Source organism: Heteronotia binoei, chromosome 11 (genome assembly GCF_032191835.1).
Source record: "Heteronotia binoei isolate CCM8104 ecotype False Entrance Well chromosome 11, APGP_CSIRO_Hbin_v1, whole genome shotgun sequence".
NCBI classification, from domain to species: Eukaryota; Metazoa; Chordata; class Lepidosauria; order Squamata; family Gekkonidae; genus Heteronotia; species Heteronotia binoei.
The window spans coordinates 77594546-77621176 of record NC_083233.1 but is presented as its reverse complement, the minus strand read 5'-3'; the positions used below and the strand labels follow the sequence as shown (position 1 = coordinate 77621176).

General features: G+C 48.3%; 1 protein-coding gene across 1 annotated transcript in view; it reads left to right on the top strand.

Moving 5' to 3' along the window:
* LOC132579030 (coiled-coil domain-containing protein 62-like) overlaps window positions 1-25329 on the top strand; it is a 39155-nt gene extending 13826 nt beyond the window's left edge. The window contains exons 7-15 of the mRNA XM_060249165.1: window positions 1502-1590; window positions 4236-4336; window positions 8431-9159; window positions 17681-17855; window positions 18791-18793; window positions 20032-20163; window positions 22952-23032; window positions 23924-24033; window positions 24973-25329. Coding sequence (XP_060105148.1) covers window positions 1502-1590; window positions 4236-4336; window positions 8431-9159; window positions 17681-17855; window positions 18791-18793; window positions 20032-20163; window positions 22952-23026 — 1304 coding nt within the window. The 3' untranslated portion in view covers window positions 23027-23032; window positions 23924-24033; window positions 24973-25329. The remainder of the gene's footprint in view (window positions 1-1501; window positions 1591-4235; window positions 4337-8430; window positions 9160-17680; window positions 17856-18790; window positions 18794-20031; window positions 20164-22951; window positions 23033-23923; window positions 24034-24972) is intronic.
* Window positions 25330-26631: the final 1302 nt, after the last annotated feature.

The following is a 26631-nucleotide window of genomic DNA, read 5'->3' as shown; positions in this document are numbered from 1 at the left end:
ATACATCATTAAAACAATTAAAAACTGAGTTAAAATATATACAAAGACATAAAAACAGCAATTAAAACATTACACATTGTTTGCTCTTGTTTTCATTAAAAGCTTTAAAGAGAAGACGGCGACTGCAGATTTATGCCCCTTGCCCTTCTCAAGATACTCCGAGCGGCTCACAATCTCCTATATCTTCTCCCCCCACAACAGACACCCTGTGAGGTGGGTGGGGCTGAAGAGGGCTCTCCCAGCAGCTGCCCTTTCAAGGACAACCTCTGCCAGAGCTATGGCTAACCCAAGGCCATTCCTGCAGGTGCAAGTGGAGGAGTGGGGAATCAAACCCAGTTCTCCCAGAGAAGAGTCTGCACACTTAACCACTACACCAAACTGGTTCTCAAGCCAGTGTGATGCAGTAGTCTAAGTGTCCAACTCGAACTGGGTTCAGATCCCCCCCTCTGCCAGGAGTCGTGCACACTTTCAACCTAACCTACTCCACAGGCTTGCTGTGAGACTAAAATAAGAAGGAAATGGCCATGTGCTGAGATTCAGTTTGGTATAGTGGTTAAGTGCATGGACTCTTATCTGGGAGAGCCGGGTTTGATTCCCCACTCCTCCATTTGCACCTGCTGGAATGGCCTTGCGTCAGCCAGAGCTCTCTTATCTGGGAGAACCGGGTTTGATTCCCCACTCCTCCGCTTGCACCTGCTGGAATGGCCTTGGGTCAGCCAGAGCTCTCTTATCTGGGAGAACCGGGTTTGATTCCCCACTCCTCCGCTTGCACCTGCTGGAATGGCCTTGGGTCAGCCATAGCTCTCTTATCTGGGAGAACCAGGTTTGATTCTCCACTCCTCCACTTGCACCTGCTGAGATGGCTTTGGGTCAGCCATAGCTTTCATAGAAGCTGTCCTTGAAAGGGCAGCTGCTGTAAAAGCACTCTCAGCCCCACCTATCTCACAGGGTGTGGGGGGGGGGAAGGTAGAGGAGATTGTGACTGCTCTGAGACTCTGAGATTCAGAGTATTGGGTGGGATAGAAATCCAAAATCTTCATCTTCTTCTTCTTCATGTGTGCTGCCCTGAGTTCCTCAGAGGAAAGCCATGTTTAAAATGGCTCGGTGTGCCTCCTCCAAAAACTCTTGATTTAAATCGAATCCCTGCCCAATCCTGATGATTCGCAACCAGCCGCCACAAGGGTTATCGGTCCATTAATGAATGAGCTGAGGTTGTTGACTTCAAAGCCAGCAGCAGCTTTGGTCTGTCAACCAACCCAGCTGCCAGTCACTGACATAAACAAGCTGGTTAAGTGATGGATGAGCCCTTGACCTGCCTCGCCAAGCTCTCATTAGTGAAATTAGCAGCCACTTTAAAGGCTGACGAGTGACACTTTTTGGCATCTCCCTGAGCTATTGGCAAGGAGCCTCTGCCCGAGTGACAAGGTTACTGTTTAGTTCTTTGGAGTCTGTTGCTCCTCGGTCAGTTTTCTGTTTCAAATTGATTCATCTGCCCCAACAGTTGAGAGAGCGAACCGAAAAGATCACCTTCTTCAGTCCGCAAAATCGAAGCAGCTAAGGACTGACACAGAGCTCAGCAATTTGCGACAGGTCTGATTCCCAATTTCTGTGGTTTTATTTTATCCGGGGGGGGGGAGGGGTGGTGGTTTAGTTTTGGACTTGGAAGGTGTTTTATGTCTCAACGGAACAGGATCAAAGGTGGACAAACAGCTGTCACAATGCACAGGCTATACGTGGGTGCCAGGGTGGTGGTGTTCGTGGGTGCACGGTGGTGGTGTTCGTGGGTGCCAGGGTATCCGCCAACACCTTTTCTGGAGCCCACCCAAGCACTTCTGGAAAGTTGCAGAGCCTGATGGGGCTTTTGCCCAGGAGAAGTTCTAATTGTCTGTGGAGATTAAAAAGCAGTCTGTTAAACAGACCTGCCTGGAATGCTGAACGTTTTATAGTTGGCTCTGCCTCAGGTGACAGCCATTTTGTGGTTGGCTCCTCCCCCCCTTGGCAGCCATGTTGTGGTTGGCTCCACCTCCCTTGGCAGCCATTTTGTGGTTGCACCCACTGCCCTGTGTCAGAATTCCAAAGGTACCCTCAGGGTTAAAAAGATTGGGAGCCCCTGCCCTAAACCATATTTGAGCTCTCTGTGCTTTTGAAAGCTGTCCAAACCCTTTTGAGTCGACTGAGTTGCTTCCAAGGTAGTGCAAACTAGAAAATGGTGGCTTGTGCTTCCCCTTCAGCAGGGGAAAGAACTAGCCTCAAACCACACTTGAAAGCAGCCTTCCCTCTAAGCGCAGTTAGTGTGAGCTAGCTCACAGTTCTTTAGCCTCTCGCTCACACATTTTTGTCTTAGCTCTGGAAAAATGGCCCCAAAGCAGACTGATTATAGTACCGGATCCGCTTCAAGGTTCTAGTGCTAACATTGAAAGCCTTACGCCGCCTGGGACCAACATACCTGCGGGACCGTCTCTTTCCATATGTGTCCAGGAGGTCGTTACGTTCGGCCTCCCAACATCTGTTGGCCATCGCCGGCCCAAGAGACGCCCGCCTCCCCTCAACTAGGGCCAGGGCTTTTTCAGTCCTGGCCCCAACCTGGTGGAATCAGCTCTCTATTGAGATCCAGGCCCTACCTGGCTTGTTAGCCTTCCGTAGGGCCTGTAAAACGGAGCTGTCTCGCCAGGCTTTTAGCTGAGTCTGCGAGCTTCTGTTCTTGATCCGGTTGGCTTCCCCAGCCAGCGCTGTCATCTGTGCTAGGAAATGGAATAAAAACTGCCATCCCTATGAGATATTATGATGTGAGATAGCTAGGCTGGGCAATATGTGATGTCATGGTCATCTGAGTACCGTCGAGTTGTCCGTTTATAAAATGGTTTTTGTTGTCTTTTATTGTTTTATCGTATGTTGTACTCCACCCTGAGCCCTACGGGGAATGGGCGGAATAGAAATCGACTAAAATAAAAATAAATTTATGCACGAGCTCACAACTTTGAATGCCTGTAGCTCATGAAGGAGACGTTTTGCTCACAAGACTCCACAAGCTTCAAGGGAGTATTGCTTGGAAGGCCTGGGCTGGTGCAGAAATCCATCAGTTGCTTGCAGGTCTGCCACCCTGAGCTCCCTCCAGGAAGGGATGGTGGATATGCTGTAGAACAGTGGAGAGATCCTGCCCCTGTAGAACAGTGGAGAGATCCTGCCCCTACTCTGGGGTGGCCTACACTGTTCTCTCCTCTGCCATTTTATTCTCCCAGCAACCTGAGAAGGTAAGTTTACAAGATAATGCATGGGATGGAGAAAGTAGAGAAAGAAGTACTTTTCTCCCTTTCTCACAATACGAGAACTCGTGGGTATTCGATGAAATTGTTGAGCAGACAGGTTAAAATGGATAAAAGGAAGTACTTCTTCACCCAAAGGGTGATTAACATGTGGAATTCACTGCCACAGGAGGTGGTGGCGGCCACAAGCATAGCCACCTTCAAGAGGGGTTTAGATAAAAATATGGAGCAGAGGTCCATCAGTGGCTATTAGCCACAGTGTGTGTGTGTGTGTGTGTGTGTGTATAAATTTGTTGCCACTGTGTGACACAGAGTGTTGGACTGGAGGGGCCATTGGCCTGATCCAACATGGCTTCTCTTAGGTTCTTATGTGACACAGAGTGTTGGACTGGATGGGCCATTGGCCTGATCTAACATGGCTTCTCTTATGTTCTTAAGTTAGGCTGAGTAAGAGCTCACCAAAGGTCGCCCAGGGGGTTTTCATGGCAAAGTGAGAATTTGAACTTGGGCCTTCCCCACTCTTTGTCTGACACTCGTTACCCTGGTTGTCATTTTAAACAACAGAACAAAGTTTGAGTCCAGCGGCAGTTTTAATAAAGTTTAATTTGTGTGCGCAAAGGCTTATATCCGGAATTAAAACTTTGTTCGTCTTAAAGGTGCCACTGGACTCAAACTTTGCTCTCTTGCTTCAGACCAACGTGGCTGCCCGCCTGAAGTTAAACGAAAGTTTGCCAATTCAGCACTTCGCGGTTTTCCCAGATGCAGAAGACTTGGAAGACGGAGGAGAAAGGGAGCGAGCGCGAGGCTTGTTCTTGTCTGAGCTCAAACAGCGTTCGCCGTGGCTTCTGAACTGGCCCCTCGTATTAATAATGGCTAAAGATGGAATGCCTAAAAAGAACAGGCGGGGTTTTGGTTATAGCTCTTTGAAGCCCCTGAAACTGGTCAGTTTTTTCCCTTCTTGTCATCCCTCAGATCTACCTGAAGCAGCAGCAGGACCTGCAGTTTCTCCACTTCAGCTTGGAGAGTTCTCAAGAAGCCAAACCGACACCCAAGAAGGAGGCCCATGAAGCAAGGTAGGCCTGATGAAGGGGCTTCAGATCACGATCTATAAAGTGGCCTGAAGCAAAGAGCAGCGGGCTGGAGAAGGCTTTTTATAGGCACCATCAGAGGCGTTGGAACATGCCTTCCAAGGGACTGGGGATGAGTGGGAGAGATTTTGATGCAAAGCCAGCGTATCGGGCTTCTCAGAGCCTGGTGTTTTTTTTTTCCAGCCCTGCATGTAGAGTGGTTGAAAATGAAATAAAATCCTTCCCAAATCACAAGGCTTCTGAACACCTGAGCTGCAAATAGGTATTTGCTGACATTTTCCCCACCTGCTCCTGTGTTTGAGCAGACTGCTGTATGGTTGATTGCTGCAGCCTGCAACTGGGAACTCCGTGGGAAGGATCAGTAATCCCCCTCCCCACCCATGGCCTTGTGTGGGGAAAAAAGAAGGCAGGCTACAAATTGCACCCTTTGTGTTGGTCTTTGTCAGCCAGACAAGCCAGCAAGAAACACCTTACCTGTACCAGATCAGGATGTTGCTCCAAACTGGGGAGAAGCTGTGATTTAGTGGTAGAGCATCCACTTGACATGCAGTAGTTCAGTCCCTGGCATCTCCATTTAAAAGGACCAGGCAGCAGTGTTCTCTCTAAATTGAGTTAGTGTGAGCTAGGTCACAGTTTTTTAGCCTGTGGCTCACACATTTTTGCCTTCGCTCAGGAAGGATGACCCCAGAGCAAACTAATTTATACGGTGGCTCACAACTTTAACTGGAGAGCCAGTTTGGTGTAGTGGTTAAGTGTGCGGATTCTTATCTGGGAGAACCGGGTTCGATTCCCCACTCCTCCACTTGCACCTGCTGGAATGGCCTTGGGTCAGCCATAGCTCTGGCAGAGGTTGTCCTTGAAAGGGCAGCTGCTGTGAGAGCCCTCTCCGGCCCCACCTACCTCACAGGGTATCTGTTGTGGGGGAGGAAGGGAAAGGAGATTGTGAGCCGCTCTGAGACTCTTCGGAGTGGAGGGCGGGATATAAATCCAATGTCTTCATCATCTACCTCACAGAGTGTCTGTTGTGGGGGAGGAAGGGAAAGGAGTTTGTGAGCCATTCTGAGACTCTTCGGAATGGAGGGCAGGATATAAATCCAATATCTTTATCTACCTCACAGGGTGTCTGTTGTGGGGGAGGAAGGGAAAGGGGATTGTGAGCCGCTCTGAGACTCTTCGGAGTGGAGGGTGGGATATAAATCCAATATCTTCATCTACCTCACAGGGTGTCTGTTGTGGGGGAGGAAGGTAAAGGAGATTGTGAGCCGCTCTGAGACTCTTCGGAGTGGAGGGCGGGATATAAATCCAATATCTTCATCTACCTCACAGGGTGTCTGTTGTGGGGGAGGAAGGGAAAGGAGATTGTGAGCCGTTCTGAGACTCTTCGGAGTGGAGGGCAGGATATAAATCCAATATCTTCATCTACCTCACAGGGTGTCTGTTGTGGGGGAGGAAGGGAAAGGAGATTGTGAGCCGCTCTGAGACTCTTCGGAGTGGAGGGTGGGATATAAATCCAATATCTTCATCTACCTCACAGGGTGTCTGTTTGGGGGGGGGGAGGAAGGTAAAGGAGATTGTGAGCCACTCTGAGACTCTTTGGGGTGGAGGGCGGGATATAAATCCAATATCTTCATCTACCTCACAGGGTGTCTGTTGGGGGGGGGAAAGGGAAAGGAGATTGTGAGCCGCTCTGAGACTCTTCGGAGTGGAGGGCGGGATATAAATCCAATATCTTCATCATCTACCTCACAGGGTGTCTGTTGTGGGGGAGGAAGGTAAAGGAGATTGTGAGCCGCTCTGAGACTCTTCGGAGTGGAGGGCGGGATATAAATCCAATATCTTCTTCTTCTTCTTAATGCCAGTAGCTCACAAAGTAGAATTTTTGCTCACACGATGCCACAACTTAGAGGGAACATAGCCAAGGCAGTAGGTGATGTGAAAGACCTCTGCCTGAGACCCTGGAGAGCTGCTGCCAGTCTGCATAGACAATACTGACATTGATGTACTGAGGGTCCGATTAAGGCAGCTTCCTATATCCCTGTGTTAACAGCTACCCATTTGCTACAATGTTGGGCAGGATGTAATTCTCAGGATGGGTTCAGGTGGCTCGCCATGTTGGTCTGCAGCAGCAGGACAGAGTTTGAGTCCAGGGGCACCTTTAAAACTAACAAAGTTTAATTCTGGGTTTAAGGCCAAAGACCAGTTCTACACTAGACTGTTAATCTTGGCTCAGCCCTGTCCCCAAACTGATTTTCTCCACCAGAATAATAGCCTCATAAACTCCTAGAGCTGATTTCTCTGATTCCATGATTCAAGCGTGGAATGTCAGTTTTCGGGGCAGTTTGTGTGCATGCACACTTCTTTAGATGTATTCTCGGGATGGTAAGAATCCATTTGTTGGGGTTAACCAGAGTTCGCAAAGCAGCACATAAACTTTTGGGTTATACAGAACTCTTGTCTCATGCTCAGTGTTGGGAGGAAAAACACTGAGACGAGGAAGGGGTAATTTATCAGGTTGAAGGCCTGATGTTAACTTCTGTCCATAGTGTGTTCCAGTTGTAAGATAGTAATAAAGGAAGCTCGTGCAGATTAGAAGTTTGATACAGGGCCTGTTGGACAGAAAAGCAAATGGGCTTTGAAAATCAGCAGTGATGAAGAGCAGCGGTCCCCAACCTTTTTGGCACCAGGGACTGGTTTTGTGGAAGGCAATTTTTCCAGGGACTGGTGGTGGGAACGATGGTTTTGGGATGATACAATTGTGCATTTTATTTCTATTAGTTTGGCATGGTGGTGAAGCATGCAGACTCTTATCTGAGAGAACCGGGTTTGATTCCCCACTCCTCCACTTGCAGCTGCTGGAATGGCCTTGGGTCAGCCATCGCTCTCGCAGGAGTTGTCCTTGAAAGGGCAGCTTCTGGGAGTGCTCTCTCAGTCCCACCCACCTCCCAGGGCGTCTGTTGTGGGAGAGAAAGGTAAAGGAGATCGTGAGCTGCTCTGAGACTCTGAAATTTGGAATGGAGGGCAGGATATAAATCCAATGTTGTCATCCTATCTTTATTATTACTACATTGTAATATATAATTAAATAATGATATCACTCACGGCAAGGTTGCTAACAGGCCACGGACCAGCACCGGTCCACGGCCCGGTGTTTGGGGACCCCTGATGTAGAGCATTGCTGGTAATTCATGGGGCCTGCATAAGGGAGAAGAAGAAGAAGAAGATGATGATGATATTGGATTTATATCCCGCCCTCCACTCCGAAGAGTCTCAGAGCAGCTCACAATCTCCTTTACCTTCCTCCCCCACAACAGACACCCTGTGAGGTAGATGAAGATATTGGATTTATATCCTGCCCTTCACTCCAAAGAGTCTCAGAGCGGCTCACTATCTCCTTTATCTTCCTCCCCCACAACAGACACCCTGTGAGGTAGATGAAGATATTGGATTTATATCCCACCCTCCACTCCGAAGAGTCTCAGAGCGGCTCACAGTCTCCTTTACCTTCCTCCCCCACAACAGACACCCTGTGAGGTAGATGAAGATATTGGATTTATATCCCACCCTCCACTCCGAAGAGTCTCAGAGCGGCTCACAGTCTCCTTTACCTTCCTCCCCCACAACAGACACCCTGTGAGGTGGGTGGGGCTGGAGAGGGCTCTCACAGCAGCTGCCCTTTCAAGGACAACCTCTGCCAGAGCTCTGGCTGACCCAAGGCCATGCTAGCAGGTGCAAGTGGAGGAGTGGGGAATCAAACCCAGTTCTCCCAGATAAGAGTCCGCACATTTAACCACTGCACGAAACTGGCTCTCCAGACCAAACTGGCTCTTCATAAGATAATAGGAAAAAAAAGATGTTAAAAATATTTACAAAATTTGGAGGCTTAATTTTAGAACCAGAATGCAGGCAGTAGCAGCCAAATGGGGCAGCGTTGGGAGGCTAGGCAGGTATATAAAACCTGGAAGGGGTGTCATCTTGCCTAGGAGCAATAGCGCAGGGATTGACTGCTGTGGGGATAATTATCTTCGTATGTTGTTGAATGCCGTCTTGATAACATGAGCTCCTTATTCCGCCACTTCTAGCATAGAGATGGTTTTGTCAGATCTCAAGAATGGCAGCGACAGAGAGGTGGCCTGTAGTGAAATCGCTCAGAAGACACACCCATGTTTTGTGCACAATCCCCCAAGCAGCTTGCAACCTTGCCTCATATGCAAAGCTGAGAATAGGCAGCAGGCGCAAGACTCCGGTTCCAAGGAGCAACTCACAACAAACTCGGATGCATTTCAGGAAGGGGCATTTGGCTGTTTAGAAACTCTCCCTAGAGAAGAGCAGTCACAGAGCAGTTCCTTGAGCGCAGGCAGAGTAGACAGCGGACCCGATTCGCAGACAGACAGCACCTGGACGCCGGACGAGAGGGAATCTGCCCAAGCGTCTGAGCAAAACCCTGTCACCTTTTTGCCGATGCACGAGCACTGGCTGGACTTGGATTCCTTCATGGAGACCACAAAGAGCTGTAGCCCCACGTCAAAACTCTCTGACAAATTTGACAGGTGCTGTAAAGCTGCAGGGGCACATCCCGCGGGGGTTCCAGGTGGGCAAAGTCCCCAGACCTCTCCCCGTCTGGCAAGAGCGCTGGATCCCAGCGGTTCCTGTCGCTGCTCTGCGAACAAAACCTTGCCGCACCAGCCCATTACGGACCAAGAGTGGATGCAGATTTTCAAGCCGGCCAAAGCGGAAGGAGGCACACAGCACGGAGCGCTTGCGAGTGATTCCCAGGCTAGTTGTCGAATCAAAAGCACCAAGGCAGAAAGGTTAGGTGATTTTTCTATTTATATCAAGATTAAGTATTCTACAGTTAAGTTGTTAATTGCCCTCCTCCCAATAAAGAAAAAACATAAACTGTTCAAAATCTTTAAGGTTTGTAGAATCTTTCGGGCTCAAGTGCCGTGTTCTACTGGAGAAAGTTTTTCTTCCAGAGGTTTCATTCTCAGGTGCGGAGAACATCCTCAGTGGCGTTGCAGCCGGAGCAGGCGCTCTGACCTTCTTGGCTGCTGTGCATTGAGTGAGGCCAGGGCTGCTGGAGAGCTGCTATTTCTAGGCTGGAGGGGGTGTGGTGAAAGGGCAATTGGTTTGTGGATGTGCCCATTGTTTGATGGGGCTTCCTGGAAGGGTAGTGATAAGGAAACTGGCTGTTGAATGTGACCATTGTTCTGTGTTAATTGCTGGGAGGGTTGGAAGGGGTGTGAAGATAAGGAAGATGGTTGTTGATGGTTCCTTATCACTACCCTTCCAGGAAGCCTCACCAAACAATGGGCACATCCACAAACCAATTGCCCTTTCATCACAGCCCCTCCAGCCTATAAATAGCAGCTCTCCAGCAGCCCTGGCCTCACTCAATGCACAGCAGCCAAGAAGGTCAGAGCGCCTGCTCCGGCTGCAACGCCAGTGAGGATGTTCTCCGCAGCTGAGAACGAAACGTCTGGAAGGAAAACTTTCTCCAGTAGAACACGGCACTTGAGCCCGAAAGATTCTACAAACCCTAATGATGTTACCAGCCGTGAAAACCTGAAATCTTTGTACAAAATCTGTTATTGAACCAGCTAGTAGTTTGAAACTGAGTGCCCCCTTCAAAATATATGTGCTTAAGGAAAGTATTCCTGGTAGGGTTGCCAACCTCCAGGCGGGGCTTGGAGATCTCCTGCTATTGAACATATGAAGCTGCCTTATACTGAATCAGACCTTTGGTCCATCAAAGTCAGTATTGTCTTCTCAGACTGGCAGCGGCTCTCCAGGGTCTCAAGCTGAGGTTTTTCACAGCTATTTGCCTGAACCCATTTTTGGAGATGCCAGGGATTGAACCTTGGACCTTCTGCTTCCCAAGCAGATGCTCTACCACTGAGCCACCGTCCCTCCCCTATTGCAGTGAAATGACAGAAATCAGTTTCGCTGGAGAAAATGGCTGCTTGGAAGGGTGGACTCTATGGCAGGGGTGGCCAACAGTAGCTCTCCAGATGTTTTTTGCCTACATATGAAGCTGCCTTATACTGAATTGGACCCTCAGTCCATCAAAGTCAGTATTGTCTAAGACTGGCAGTGGCTCTCCAGGGTCTCAAGCTAAGGTTTTTCACACCTATTTGCCTGGACCCTTTTTCAGTAGAGATGCCGGGGATTGAACCTGGGACCTTCTGCTAACTAAGCAGATGCTCTACCACTGAGTCACCGTCCCTCCCCACTACAACTCCCATCAGCCCCTGCCAGCATGTCCAATGGCTGGGGCTGATGGGAGTTGTAGGCAAAAAAACATCTGGAGAGCTACCGTTGGCCACCCTTGCTCTATGGCATTGTACACCGCTGGGGGCCCTCCCCTCCTCAGGCTCCACCTCCAAAATCTCCAGGTATTTCTCCCACCTGGACTGGCAACCCTAGTTCTTAGACACTAGTAGAAAAAAGAAAAGGTCAAGGAAGTCCCCTGTGCAAGCACCAGTCGTTTCCGACTCTGGGGTGACGTCACATCACGACGTTTTCATGGCAGACTTTTTACGGGGCAGTTTGCCATTGCCTTCCCCAGCCAGCAAGCTGGGGACTCGTTTTACCATTCTCAGAAGATTGGAAGGCTGAGTCAATCTTGAGCCGGCTAAATGAAAACCCAGCTTCCATCGGGATTGAACTCAGGTCACAAGCAGAGATCTCGGACTGCAGTAGTGCAGCTTACCACTCTGCGCCACGGGGCTACTTACACGCTAGCTTATATTAAAAGCTCATCCCTCTAGATCAAAGTCATGAGGGCTGGATCTGACATAAATGAGATCTTGTCAGGCCGGGCTGTGCGTGTCATAAAACGTAATGCCAGGGAGCAGAGATATAAACGTTATAAAGGACACACAATTAAAGGGTTAAAAAAACCTTACAATAAAACATGCTTAAAGTATTAGCAGTATTAGCACTCTTGCAATATTGTGTTCAGTATCAAAGCAAGCTCTCCCTCCCTCCCACTTTCTCCCCAAGAGAGGAACCTCAGCCAATGGGGAAAATAGAGGCTTTGCTCTGTATTTTCTGTGCAATTGAGAAATCCTGGCAAAGCAAGCTGTGACACAGAAAGAACGAGAGGGAGAAGGAAGCAGATTTACTCGCAGGCCTGATTGGAACCCTCCGGGGCCTGATCCAGCCTCCAGGCTGCTCATTTGACACCCCTTCTTAGTCCATCACCAGTGGGCTGACCTAGCCTCAGATCGCAAAGCATGGAGGCACACCATCCACCAGGCTGTCTCTTCCTTTGAGAACGCACGCATAGCTGGTCTTGAGGACAAAAGGAGATTGAGGAAGAATCACACTGCTACAGCACCAACCCCAAATCAGACTTTTCCCTGCAGCCACTGTGGCCGGACCTGCCTGTCCCGCATTGGTCTTGTCAGCCACCAGCAAGCCTGCAGCAGACGTGGACTACTGCACCTTTCTTAAATCTTCGTTCGCGAAGTCAAGCCGAGAGAGAGAGAGAGCGAGAGATTAGTCCAACCACACACATAACACATGGCCATTCAGCCAGTTTTATTCATTTTTTTAAAATCAGCCCTGTTGTTTGCCGGCGGGCAGCAACTAATAACTGCCAAGGCTTTTCTCTGCTCCAGTTGTTAGATAACTCTTCAGCAAGTCTTCTCTGGGCTGTAACACATGCAGTGCTCTTTTGCCACATCAGTAGACTCTCCGGCAGGAAGACGCCAGGCAATTCCCTACTCAGGTTGGCAGCTGTGACCGCAGTCCTGGTGTGTCGCGGGGAATTGCTACAGAGAAGACTTGCATTCGCCTGTGGTGTGTTGGTTGTCCTGACATAGTCATGAGGGACAGGATCTCTGCACATGCTCGAGGATGCTCTGGCTCCCTTCGCATGTGATTGAGCTGAGCACTGGGGTTTAGCCTGCTGTTGTGCCGGCCAGAGAGGCCAGCCTCCAAGTGGGTCCAATGCTATAAGGGAGAATCACGGAAAGGTTGAAGGCAGGGAAAAACCGTGATGCAATAACGAAAACAATTTAACCAAATTCAAAATTAGTAAATTTCAAAGGTTTTAAGAACATAAGAGAAGCCATGTTGGATCAGACCAATGGCCCATCCAGTCCAACACTCTGTGTCACATAAGAACATAAGAGAAGCCATGTTAGATCAGGCCAGTGGCCCATCCAGTCCAACACTCTGTGTCACATAAGAATATAAGAGAAGCCATGTTGGATCAGGCAAGTGGCCCATCCAGTCCAACACTCTGTGTCACATAAGAGAAGCCATGTTGGATCAGGCCAATGGCCCTCCAGTCCAACACTCTGTGTCACATAAGAACATAAGAGAAGCCATGTTGAATCGGGCCGGTGGCCCATCCAGACCAACACTCTGTGTCACATAAGAACATAAGAGAAGCCATGTTGGATCAGGCCAATGGCCCGTCCAGTCCAACACTCTGTGTCACATAAGAACATAAGAGAAGCCATGTTGGATCAGGCCAGTGGCCCATCCAGTCCAACACTCTGTGTCACATAAGAACATAAGAGAAGCCATGTTGGATCAGGCCAGTGGCCCATCCAGTCCAACACTCTGTGTCACATAAGAACATAAGAGAAGCCCTGTTGGATCAGACCAATGGCCCATCCAGTCCAACACTCTGTGTCACATAAGAACATAAGAGAAGCCATGTTGGATCAGGCCAATGGTCCATCCAGTCCAACACTCTGTGTCACATAAGAACATAAGGGAAGCCATGTTGGATCAGGCCAATGGCCCATCCAGTCCAACACTCTGTGTCACACAGTGGCCAATATATGTGTGTGTGTGTATACACACACACACACGCATATACATACATACATACACACACATATACTGTGGCTAATAGCCACTGATGGACCTCTGCTCCATATTTTTATCCAATCCCTTCTTAAAGCTGGCTACGCTTGTAGCCGCCACCACCTCCTGTGGCAGTGAATTCCACATGTTAATCTTGAAATAATGTGCATTTCACACAGTGCATTCATTTAAAACTCAACTGGGTGAGTCAATTCAATAACATTCCATAGCAAGTTGCATCTAAGCACACATCCAGCATTTTACAGAAATTAATTCAACAAACAAAAGTGCTTCGTGCAGAAGAAAGTGCTTGTATAATAAAGTGTCCAAATTTGTACATTAGTCCATTTCATGAAGACTCCATAGTATCCACCTCTGACGGAGCCTGGAGCCGGCTATTAGCTCGCCGCGCCGTTTCCAATCTCTTTATCAAAGAGGGGTGTCCGAAGTAATTTCAAACTTTCGCTGCACAAAATCAGCGGATAATGAAGAATGTATTAGAATACAATGTAAATATTTGCAGAAGTTACAACGTAAGAGAAGCCATGTTGGATCAGGTCAATGGCCCATCCAGTCCAACACACACACACACACACTGTGGCTAATAGCCACTGATGGACCTCTGCTCCATATTTTTATCTAAACCCCTCTTGAAGGTGGCCATGCTTGTGGTCGCCACCACCTCCTGTGGCATTGAATTCCACATGTTTGTGGTGCATGCATGATTGGTACATAAGATTACTTGATATAATCTCTTGAGTTAAAAAGGTAACTATTGGGAATCAAGGGATTACAGTCTTTTTCTCATAAAGATGACAAAGAAGAGATGTTATAACAACCAAAGGCAATTCTATTATTAAAACAAAGTCTGGAAAAAGTCCAGAAAAGGGCAACTAGAATGATTTAAGGTTTGGAACACTTTCCCTATGAAGAAAGGTTAAAACGCTTGGGGCTCTTTAGCTTGGAGAAACATCAACTGCGGGGTGACATGATAGAGGTTTACAAGATTATGCATGGGATGGAGAGGGTAGAGAGAGAAGTCCTTTTCTCCCTTTCTCACAATACAAGAACTTGTGGGCATTCAATGAAATTGCTGAGCAGTCAGGTTAAAACGGATAAAAGGAAGTACTTCTTCACCCAAAGGGTGATTAACATGTGGAATTCACTGCCACAGGAGGTTTGGAAAGGCTGTTGAAACTCAGATGAAGCAAAGCAAGCCGGATTTGGCCCAGGATATAAGTGGTAGCTTGCAGAATTGGGACCACACTAACAGCATTCTTTTGAAGCCAGGGCTGAGGGCCATAGGTAGTACCAACCAGATCCAGTTCAAGTTCAGGATACATTAAGTAAAAGAAACTAGAGCAGTTCAGTAGAAAATGGCAAATGTGTTCTGTCCTGAAAGATAGGAAGCATAAAGTTAGATCTCGTTTCAGAATTAGTGAACCAGCTTTAGAGGACGCAAGCTTTCCAACTTTCAGCAGTGAAGGCTGAAAGCTTGCATACTCTTGCTGGGACCTGATATCGTTGTACCTGTTTGGTCTCATCTGGATTCCTTGGAACAGTTTGTTGGTTGTTGCCTCCTTTTTAGTTTCTCAGACAGGGAAGAATACATCCTAGGCCTGAAACAGTCAAACTTGCTTAACAGCTGATAACAAAGAAGCGATAGAGGCAATAGAAAACTGCGAACAAAGCTTGCAAATAACTGCAGCTAAACTTGAGAGGGTCAGCTTCTCAGGAACAAGCAGGGGGATTTTATTCATTGTTTGGGATCAATACAAAAGTGCTGGCTGGCAAACGCACACACAAACACACATGCCGCTCTTTCAGCAGTTTGAAGGTTGCTAAGAAGTCATTTTGTTCTGAATAAAGCAAACTTTGACTGTGCGTTTTAGAAAAATGTTTGCGCTTTGCTTTCCTCAGAGCTGAACATTTCAGCCACTGAACAGCTGTAGATTTTCATTTAAATTTGACAACTGGTGCCCTTGGGTTGGCTTAGGGTTAACCCTAGCCCTAACCCTATGCAAGCACCAGTCGTTTCTGACTCTGGGGTGATGTCGCATCATGACGTTTTCACGGCTGACTTTTTACGGGGTGGTTTGCCATTGCCTTCCCCAGTCATCTACGCTCCCCACCCCCCCCGCCTCCAGCAAGCTAGGTACACATTTTACCTCCCTCAAAAGGATGGAAGGCTGAATCAACCTCGAGCCGGCTACCTGAAAACCCAGCTTCTGCCAGGATCGAACTCAGGTTGTGAGCAGAGAACTCAGACTGCAGTACTGCAGCTTTACCACTCTGTGCCACGGGCTCTTACCCAGATTGGGTTGGTTTACCCAGATCAGAATGTGGTGCTTTCCTCAGGGCAAGGAGCCTTTTCTTGCAGGACGAGGCTCAGGGGTGGTGTGAAGGGGTGGAACAGCACCCTTCGGTGAATCTTCATGGGTCTTTATCCGTCTGTTTTTGGGGTGCAGGAATTCCAATGTCTGCGCACAGGAGTTTCATTTTTGCAAGAGTCCCAGGCGGGCTTACAGTAGCCACTTTTGGTCACCCAGCAGAGTCCTGGCCCCAGGGCCGGGGATTCCTTGCACGACATGACAACCTGACTTGTCTAGTTACATAGCAGATTGGGCTTGAGAATGTTCTAGTCTCCTCCGTTGTGGGCCAGGTCCCACTATCTTGAGAACTATCTAGCAACAGTGATCCACGCCATGGTCACCTCGAGGTTGGACTACTGCAATGCTCTCTACATGGGGCTGCCTTTGTGCCGAACCCGAAAGCTGCAGCTAGTGCAGAATGCCGCGGCCTGGCTGTTGTTAGGACTCCCAAGAGGGGAGTACATCCGGCCAGGGCTCCGGGATCTGCACTGGCTGCCAATAGCTTACCGAGTCCGGTACAAGGTGCTGGTTATTACCTTTAAAGCCCTATATGGCCTAGGACCTGCCTACCTGAAGGACCGTCTCTCCCCACAGGTGCCCCAGAGAGTACTGAGATCGGGAACTCGAAATCTCCTAGTTATCCCCGGGCCAAAAGAAGCCCGATTAAAATCTACCAGGGACCAGGCCTTTTCTGTTGCGGCCCCCTCCTGGTGGAACCAGCTGCCGGAGGAGGTGAGGGCCCTGCGGGACCTTGCCCAGTTCCGCAGGGCCTTTAAGACAACCCTCTTTCGGCTGGCCTATGACTAGCTGGTACAAGAAACCAGGTGTAGTTATATTAGAGGTTGCTGTCCCTAATGTTTTAAATGGTTTAAATGTCTTACAATTTTAAATATTTTATTTAATATTTAAATGTATTAATTAATTTTAACTGTTTTATGCTTAAATGTTACTATGTGAAATCTTGTGCTGTGAGCCGCCCTGAGCCACTTGTCGGGAAGGGCGGGATATAAATCTAAATAAATAAATAAATAAATAAAACTAGAAACTTGAAACTGAAGTTTAAAGTGGGAGGCCTTGGGTTGAAAAGAATCACCCTTTGGGCTGTGTGTCGTGACTGCCTGTCATCCTCCTATGTCAGACTCATACTTAGGCCTATTTTAAAAAAAAACTTTAATAAAAAATACATAACACATTAACACGATAAGCACATATTTGATTGATCTTAATCTCAGTCAATCCAGCAATTTATAAACAAATACAAAACGTAGCGAATCAGGCAGATTACAGATTAATAAAAGGTCAAGGCAGTCCCCTGTGCAAGCACCAGTCATTTCCGACTCTGGGGTGATGTTGCTTTCACAATGTTTTCACAGCAGACTTCTTACGGGGTGGTTTGCCATTGCCTTCCCCAGTCATCTACGCTTTTCCCCCAGCAAGCTGGGGACTCCTTTAACCGACCTCGGAAGGATGGAAGGCTGAGTCAGGTAGCCTCAAGCCGGCTACCTGAACGCAGCTTCCGCCGGGATCGAACTCAGGTCGTGAGCAGAGCTTAGGACTGCAGTACTGCAGCTTTACCACTCTGCGCCACGGGGCTCTTACAGATCAATACTATGCCTCAATAAATAAATGCTATGGTTCGATAAATAATTAGCTACAGAAAATCACATACCATACTGTTTTAGATATGGCTTAATTCAATCCAAATTCAATGTTTCTGTTTTTTATTGATTCCTGTGGTTTATTTTGAATCCAATACTGAATGAACTTTGAAGGAAAATTGTCTCATTTGTAATATCCCCTTCCCCAGTTTTTTTATATACGGAAATGTCCCCCATCAACATTGTATGCCAGGGGTGGCTAACGGTAGCTCTCCAGATGTTTTTTGCCTACAACTCCCATCAGCCCCAGCTAGCATGGCCAATGGCTGGGGCTGATGGGAGTTGTAGGCAAAAAAAAACATCTGGAGAGCTACTGTTGGCCACCCCTGATATGCCATATTCTTCTTAAACTTTCCTCAATGTCAGGTGCTTTTTGTTTTTGTTTTTGATTCCATGCACAGAGATTTAGACCTTTTCATAGAATGTATACAGGAAATTCCTGGAAAAGATCACATCTTTTTACATTTGTTATGCAGCAGCCATGACGCAGTCCTGACTCTTTCAGACTTGGGCCCTCCGTGTTTGACTTCGACGCAGAAGTCAAGTAGGCCCAAGAGGCGTGAGAAGCTCCTCGAGCCAGACCTCCCCTCCAAGCTTGCAAGTGTGCCCGAAGTCCCGGAGGTGAGTGGATGCTGCTGTCCTGCCATTCTTGTAAGACAGCCCATCTCATTGGGCACAGCCATAGCACGATGCCTTTCCTTATTCCCCTCCCTTTGGCTGTCCTCTCTTGTTCCAGGCACTGCTTCCAGGGCAGTTTTGGGGCTTACCTTAGCTATAGCTCTAGTTTGACTGGACCAGCCATTTCAGGACAGAGCAAGTGACGGTACAGTTTGCTCTGTATCCTTCTGTATATCCTGTGCTGCCCCCATGCTTGGTCCTGTCATCTTATCTGGGGTTGGTCCCAAGTCCGTAGCTACTGGGGAGCCCGGGGGGGTGGCCAGCTGCTCCATCCAAACCCCCCTTCCACTTGTATGGCCCCTCCTTTCCCTGCCGCCTTTCTCCCCGTGCTCTTGCTTCCCCCGTTTTTGCCTCCCCCACCGCCAATTTTTGCCTCTCCTCTCCCCGCTGCCTGTTTTTGCCTCTCCTGCTCTCCCTGCCGCCCGTTTTTGCCTCTCCTACTTTCCCCGCCACCCGTTTTTGCCTCTCCCGCTCTCCCCGGTGCCCGTTTTTGCCTCTCCCGCTCTCTCTGCCGCCCGTTTTTGCCTCTCCTACTTTCCCCGCCACCCGTTTTTGCCTCTCCCGCTCTCCCCGCTGCCCATTTTTGCCTCTCCCGCTTTCCCCACCGCCCGTTTTTGCCTCTCCCACACTCCCTAATACCCATTTTTGCCTCTCCCGCTCTCCTCACCGCCCGTTTTTGCCTCTCCCCATTGCCCATTCTTGTCTCTCCTGCTTTCCTCGCCACCCATTTTTGCCTCCCCAGCTCTCCCCGCAGCCCGTTTTTGCTTCCTCTGCTCTCCCCGCCCCGTTTTTGCCTCCCCCACCCTCCCACTGCTCTTGCCGCCCCATTTTTGCCACCCCCCGCTCTCCTCGTTGCTCTCGCCACCCTTGTTGCTGCCGCCACTCTCCTTTTAAGATTATTTTTAAAGTATGTGATGCCATTTTGGGCCCCGGGCCCCTCCACCTAAAATTTTATTCTCCCCCCCCCCCCTAAAATTTTCTGGCTATGGGCCTGGTTGGTCCTGAGATTGTCTTGAGGCCTGAGTCACGCCTCCCTGCTTCCCAGCCTGGATTTCTGATCTAGGGCTGCCAGCTCCAGATAGATCCGAAGATTTGAAGGTGGAGCCCAGGAAGGTGGGGTTTAAGGGAGGGTATAATGCCTTGCAGTCCACCTTCCAAAGTAGCCATTTTCTCCAGAAGTGTTTTAAATAAATAATAAATAAGCACAATGTGGCCAAGTGCAAAGTAATGCACATTTGGCCAAGTACAAATACAAGTTGATGGGGTGTGAACTGGCAGAGACTGACCAAGAGAGAGATCTTGGGGTCGTGGTAGATAACTCACTGAAAATGTCAAGACAGTGTGCGTTTGCAATAAAAAAGGCCAACGCCATGCTGGGAATTATTAGGAAGGGAATTGAAAACAAATCAGCCAGTATCATAATGTCCCTGTATAAATCAATGGTGCGGTCTCATTTGGAGTACTGTGTGCAGTTCTGGTCGCCGCACCTCAAAAAGGATATTATAGCTTTGGAGAAAGTCCAGAAAACGGCAACTAGAATGATTAAAGGGCTGGAACACTTTCCCTATGAAGAAAGGTTGAAACGCTTGGGACTCTTTAGCTTGGAGAAACGTCGACTGCGGGGTGACATGATAGAGGTTTACAAGATAATGCATGGGATGGAGAAAGCAGAGAAAGAAGTACTTTTCTCCCTTTCTCACAATACAAGAACTCGTGGGCATTCGATTAAATTGCTGAGCAGACAGGTTAAAACGGATAAAAGGAAGTACTTCTTCACCCAAAGGGTGATTAACATGTGGAATTCACTGCCACAGGAGGTGGTGGCGGCCACAAGCATGGCCACCTTCAAGAGGGGTTTAGATAAAAATATGGAGCAGAGGTCCATCAGTGGCTATTAGCCACAGTGTGTGTATAAACACAACACAAACAGTTGGCATTCTGGGAGATCTCCAGCCCCCCCCCCCCCCCCTCGGAGGTTGGCAATGTTTTCCTAACCCCACTGGCTCCCAATTCTACCATTGCCTGCCTTTCCAAAGCATCTTCATGCAGCCTGGAGATTTATAGTGTGAGCTCGTACCCTTCCCCTGTGGTCTCTGATGACACTGGACCTTTTCCTGCAGTCTCTGAACCTGTTCTGGTAACCTTGTAGGATTCCTGCTCACCCACAAGTAAACTTCAAAAACTACTGGCAGAGTCCCGGCAGATGTTAGCCGACCTGGAACGCAACTACCTGCTCCCCGATGCTCCTGGTTGCAGTCCCCAGGAAGGCAGCCCCTCAGAGGTAAGCTTACCATCGCAACGACTTCAGCGATTGGGAAAGTTAACTTTTACTAATATTTTAAAATTCCACAGAACAATCAGCACAGTCAACAACCATCTTCCTTATCTTCAAACCCCCTCCAACCTTCCCAGCAATTAACACAGAACAATGGTCACATTCAACAGCCAGTTTCCTTATCACTACCCTTCCAGGAAGCCCCACCAAACAATGGGCACACCCACAAACCTATTGCCCTTTCACCACACCCCCTCCAGCCTACAAATAGCAGCTCTCCAGTAGCCCTGGCCCCACTCAATGCACAGCAGCCAAGAAGGTCAGAGCGCCTGCTCCGGCTGCAACGCCACTGAGGATGTTCTCCGCAGCTGAGAACGAAACGTCTGGAAGGAAAACTTTCTCCAGTAGAACACGGCACTTGAGCCCGAAAGATTCTACAAACCCTAATGATGTTACCAGCTGTGAAAACCGGAAATCTTTGATAATATTTTAATAGCATAGTGCCTTCAAAATCACCACTTCCCCTGAGCCAGAAATCCACTTCGACAGGCCTCCGGTGGAAAATAACGCCCAGTCCTTCTCTCCCAGCAAATGTGTTAATCTTTACAATGTCACATGGCTCCTGTTGTCCTCTCTAAGAATTTGCCAGAGGCAAACCCATCAAGTAAAATGACTGAACTGGATTTTGCCATGAGCAGAGATCTGAACAGGCCCGGCAAGAATTCACTCCCATTTCAATCCCGGAAGAGATGGGGCAGAATCTTCAACTAGTCTTGATATAGCAATCGAGGGATTTTTAAAACTTGCTTTTCTACTTTAAATTCCCAAGCAGAAATTGGGCTAACAAACGCGTATCTTTACCTGCCCCCGCTGTGCAGTCCTAAACCAAGCTGCACCCTTCTAAAGCCCATTGAAGTCAATGGATTTAGAAGGGTTTAATTCTGCCTAGGATTGCACTGCTTGAGGCTGAAAGTGCCGTCTTCTCTGTTGATCTCTAAAAATAGCAGGTTTTCTTTTGTAAAGCAAACCAGAGTGTTTTACCTGGAAGATTGTTTCACCTCTCCCTCAAATTGAAATTTTGCTGGATCAAGCAAAGTCATTTTCTGCCTCGGTTCTCTAATTGGTAAATGTGGAGCAACGGTGACTATTCCAGTTTGTGTGAACTCTCTCTTCCTCCCCACCCCCATCTCTGCTTCAGTTTCATCTCGCCACAAGACGGTGTGACACCCCTTCTCCACCTGCTTACAGTGCTTATCACCCAACACAACCTCTTTGTCTCTCTCTTTCTCTGTGTGTGTGTGTCTCTCTCTCTGTCTCTCTCTCTTTCTCTTTGGTTCAGGGTTCCAAGTAGGTCAGGCATTCACAGCACTACCCTTCTTGCCTTTTGAAGAAATACGTAGGGCGCCATGACCATTTCACTTTTCAGGTCCTCTCACTCTCAGAGACGTTAGCAGACAGGGTAGCAGACAGCCCCCTTTAAAATAATTCCTCCTCGCATACCTCATTGGGGTTGAGGTCTCAAGCTCATGCTGCCAGAAATTGTTCATATCCTAAATTATGTATAGACCGCAAACTTAACTGGTGTGTTTGTGTGGGGTGTTTCTTTCCCTGAGACCCATAGCCCACAGGGTTAGGCAAATAAGCAGTTCACTTTTATTTGTGGGTTGAGCATACTACTGAAAAATGTAAGGTAAGGGTTACAATGTTTTTTTTCCATTGAACATTTGAACTGTTCCCCTATTATCTCATTTGGGATCTTTTGTTAAAAATTGATTTTTTTTTCCAGTCCATTTAGCTTTAAGCTGCTATTCACCTCAGCTTCCCTCAGTCAGACATACTCTTCTCTATTTAACCCTCTGCCATCTCCCAAGTGCCATTTTTCAGCCATTTCTCCCTAGCATCCCGTCAGCTCCCATTGGTCACTCTTAGGGAGAGGCAGGACATAACTTGTCTGTCACAGATGGTGTTAGCAGCGTAAGTTTCTCGGACAAAGGTGCAAAGATGCTCGGCACTGTCTTCGCTATACAAGCAGGCAGGGACAGGGATGTTTGAAAGTGGTTTTGTCACAGTTTCTGTGCGGGCGCCTAGCGAAAGAGCAGTTCGCAAACTCTTTGAAGCTGGGCCCACTTCTAAATGGACGTTGCCTTTCAGATCCACTGGCCTGTTAAGCCCTGAAGGGCAGCCATGTTAGTCTGTTGTAGCAGAAATAACGAGGTGTTGTCTGGTCCTGGAAAGACCCACTCTAATCAACCATAACTTCTCGTAGCTTAGAACCCACTTCAGCCCCTGCGAGTCTAGGGAGACAAGGCGGGATGGAGATTTTTTTGAACAAAAAATGCAAGTATCTCACCATTAATTAACATGGTATGAGTTTATGTTGTCTGTGTCATTTTTAGTATTTTGAAATATATAGTGTGAACTGGGTTGTATTTCACGGCCATTTTGCATGCAAGGGAAGCCCAAATTTGCCATCACACCTCCCAGAGCTGCCACTTCCGAGTTCACCCATCTGCGACCCACTTTTGTGTCCAGATGCAAAGTCTGAGAGTTATGAATCAGGAAGGCTCTGGGTTCCAGTCTTGTCCAGTTCCATGGCCTTAGGCAGGTCTCTGTCTGCCTCTCTGTCTCTGTCTCTCTCATTCTCAACCTTCTGTCTGGAATATGGAGGCAGTATTACTGGCCTACCTTACAGGAAGACATGGTTTGCTTTGGAAAGAGAAAGGCCATGTGTTTTTCCTATTGTTGCTAGCAGTGTTTATTTTGACGTGTGGTTCACTGTCTTCATACCCTTTAGTGGGCAGAAGAGCATCCAGGGAGGCTACCGGCTGCTGAGGAAACCCAGATGAAGCTTTCTCTCTTCTCTCTCTGACCTCAGGTGAGGACCTCTGCTGTTTCCTTCAGGCTTTGCGGCAGTGCATATTGGTGGGATTTTTAATAGGTATCAGGCTTCCACTACGTCTTCTCTGGGGCAACACCAGCAGGCTGTGATGTCTAGATGAGCTTTGTCAGTTCTTACCTGCCAACTGAAACAGGTGAATTTCTTTCACCTCACGGTGAGAGGTCTGGAGACCTATTGGGGAAAAGCTAAAGGAACTGGATACCTTTGGCCTGGAGGGGAGACGACTAAGAGGTGATACGATCGCCATCTTCAAGTATTTCAAGGGCTGTCATATAGAGGACAGAGTGTTTTTTGTTGCCTCAGAAGGCTGGACTAGAGGCAGCAGGCTGAAATGAAATCGAAAGAGTTCTCAGCTAAACATCAGAAGAACTTCTTGACAGTTAGAGCGGTTCCTCAGTGGGCTTCCTTGGGAGATGGTGGGCTCTCCTTCTTTGGCTGTTTTTTAAGCAAAGGCTAGATGGCCATCTGACAGCAGATTGTGAGAGGGAGGGCAGGATGGGAGGAGTCAGTGCTTGGCTCATGAGGGCCTTGCATGCCCAAGATAATGCCAGTCATCACTTTGGGGTCAGGAAGGGATTTTCCTCCAGGCCAGATTGGTTCAGAGATCCTGGAGTTTTTTTGGTTTTGTTTTGCTTTCCTCTGGCCATAGAGCAGAGGTCACTGGGGGGGGGTGTAGGGGAGGGAGGTAGTTGTGAATTTCCTGTGTTGTGCAGGGGGTTGGACTAGATGACCTTTGAAGTACCTTGTTAGCTCTATGTTACTACGCTTTGCAAGTGAATGTACAATGCAGGGTGGCATCCGAATGGGCTTTGATTTCTTGCTTCCCTGATTTTCCTCTGACCTTTTTAATGCTGCCTTTCCTCCAAGCTGCTTTGGGTTGCAGACATAGTTCTGCCTTCATCCTGTCTGCGCAACAACCCTGTGAGGCAGATTGGCTAAGAGAGAGAGAGAGAGAGATAGAGAGAGAGAGAGAGAAGGTGAGTGAATGGTCCAGAGCAATGTTCCCTCTAAGCTGCAGCATCTTGTGAGCAAAAATTATACTTTGTGAGCTGCTGGTATTAAAGCTGTGAGCGACTGCATAAATTAGTGTGCTCTGGGGTCATCTGGGGTCATCCTTCCTGAGCTAAGACAAAAAACATGTGAGCCGGAGGCTAAAAATCTGTGAGCTAGCACATGCTAACTCAGTTTAGAGAGATCACTGGTCCAGAATCACTCTGAGCTTTTGAGGGCTTAAACCCCAGTCTCCCTGATTCGTGTACTCTACAATGAACCAGGTATTCCGGGCATGCCATCTCTCTCTGATATCTGATCCTGCTCTTACTCCATGGAGCTAAAGGCAGCATGGATCCTGTCTTCTATCCATCCGTTCCCTCCCTGCAAGTTAGAAGCTGATATCAGGATTCAACACCCATGCCCTGACCCTCAAAGCCAGCCTTTCTCTGCACCTGCTGGAGCTGAGGCTGAGGCTTTGGCTGCAGAGGAGTTCAAAAAACCGTGGAAGAAATGCAAGAAATGTTACATGGTGCCTTCGACATTTCCAGCACGCCTCCTGGCTTGTAAATCCTGCAGTTGGCGGCCACCAAGGAACGTCTCTGTCAACATGGAAGTTCCTGAGCTGCCGGCTGTTTGCAAAGGAACGGAAAAACTTTTCCAGAAGTAGCACAAGGTTGGCTTTCAGGGCGGCAGCTGTCGGAGCAGCCCGTGTTTTGTCCCCTGCAGTAAATGCTTTCTTTCATTGTTGAGGCATCCGGGAGGTTTGTGCTGGTCATGTATTTCGATAAGCGAAGAACAGGCCGGTCAGAAAACGGCAGCGCATGAAACCTGAATTGCAGTGTGCCGTTTCAGTACATCTCTATGTTTTTAGCTCGCTGCTTCTCTTCTCGTTTAAATACCATGTCCTCTCTTTGTCTTGTAAGAACCGCCCCTTTGTGAGACGGTGCCACCCACTCCCGAAGGTCGTCGTGTGAGGTTTTGCACAAGACGGCCCTTCCTCCGTTGCTGCGATCAATCTCGGAACGCCTCATGTGCCAGTGACCTGGGTCTAAATGCTGGGTTTTATTCCCCTCCTCCTCCTATAGAATTATACGATACTGTATACAAGAGACTTTAAAGAACAGCCACCCTAACAGTAATTGATAGTATTTTGGGGAGGGTTATTTAAAGATGAAATTGCTAATTTGGAGACATTTACAAAACAGAAATGTGTTTTTCTCTGCTTTTCCCTGTTTTTGTACCAATATTTTATATTTACAGTATAAAGCCAAATATGTTCATTTCTGCGTGGGTTTTCTTTCCTTGTTTCCAACTGGAACAAGAAGAAGAAGAAGATATTGGATTTATATCCCGCCCTCCACTCCGAAGAGTCTCAGAGCGGCTCACAATCTCCTTTACCTTCCTCCCCCACAACAGACACCCTGTGAGGTGGGTGGGGCTGGAGAGGGCTCTCACAGCAGCTGCCCTTTCAAGGACAACCTCTGCCAGAGCTATGGCTGACCCAAGGCCATTCCAGCAGGTGCAAGTGGAGGAGTGGGGAATCAAACCCGGTTCTCCCAGATAAGAGTCCACACACTTAACCACTACACCAAACTGGCTCTCCTGTACACCAAACAGTAGCAGAGAAGCGCTCCCACCGTTGATGCACTGGAGAAACGGTTTGGGACGCGACTATTACTGTGAGCAGTCCTCCTTAATTTCAGCAGTGCTTGTGCAGGGTTGCGCCTTTCTACTGCAGGCCTGATCTGCTCATTGTAACCGGGCTAAGACATGGACTGCTCTGGTCGATGGTGATCCTTTTAGAACAAAGACCTTCAGACATTTTTAAAGATGCTCTTCTTATCTGTGTGCTCTTGAAAGCCTTCTCAGCATGGTGCACATAAGCTGATAAACGTGGACGTTCTTTGTTTTTGGACCTCTTTGCCTGCCTCGTCTGAAACGGATGTTAATAATTTGTGCTTTGAATTTCTTATAGCATCTTCTGCATTGCGACTTGCGTGGCTGGGGTGGGTGTTGAAGTATACCGGGGATGGTGACCATCCCATGTACCCACTGCTCCTGGGCATGCCAGGCTTGACCGCTGGGTTTCCTGGTGACCCCTTAGAAGACACTGGAAGTGACAGCAAATGAAGAGAGGGGGAGGCAGTTTTCCTATAAAAATGAGATACTGCTTTACACAATAAGTGATTAAAATATGGAATTCACTGCCAGAGGATGTAGTGATGGCCACTGGCATAGATGGGCTTTAAAAGGGGATTAGATTCCTGGAGGAGGAGGAGGAAGACTGCAGATTTATACCCCGCCCTTCTCTCTGAATCAGAGACTCAGAGCGGCTTGCAATCTTCTATATCTTCTCCCCCCACAACAGGCACCCTGTGAGGTGGGTGGGGCTGAGAGAGCTCTTTTACAGCGGCTGCCCTTTCAAGGACAACTCCTGTGATAGCGGTGGCTGACCCAAGGCCATTCCAGCAGCTGCAAGTGGAGGAATGGGGAATCAAACCTGGATCTTCTTCGTGGTCTCTGTGCAGTCCCACACATGGGTTTTCCTATCAGGACGAACCCTACCTCGGAGATTTTAAATA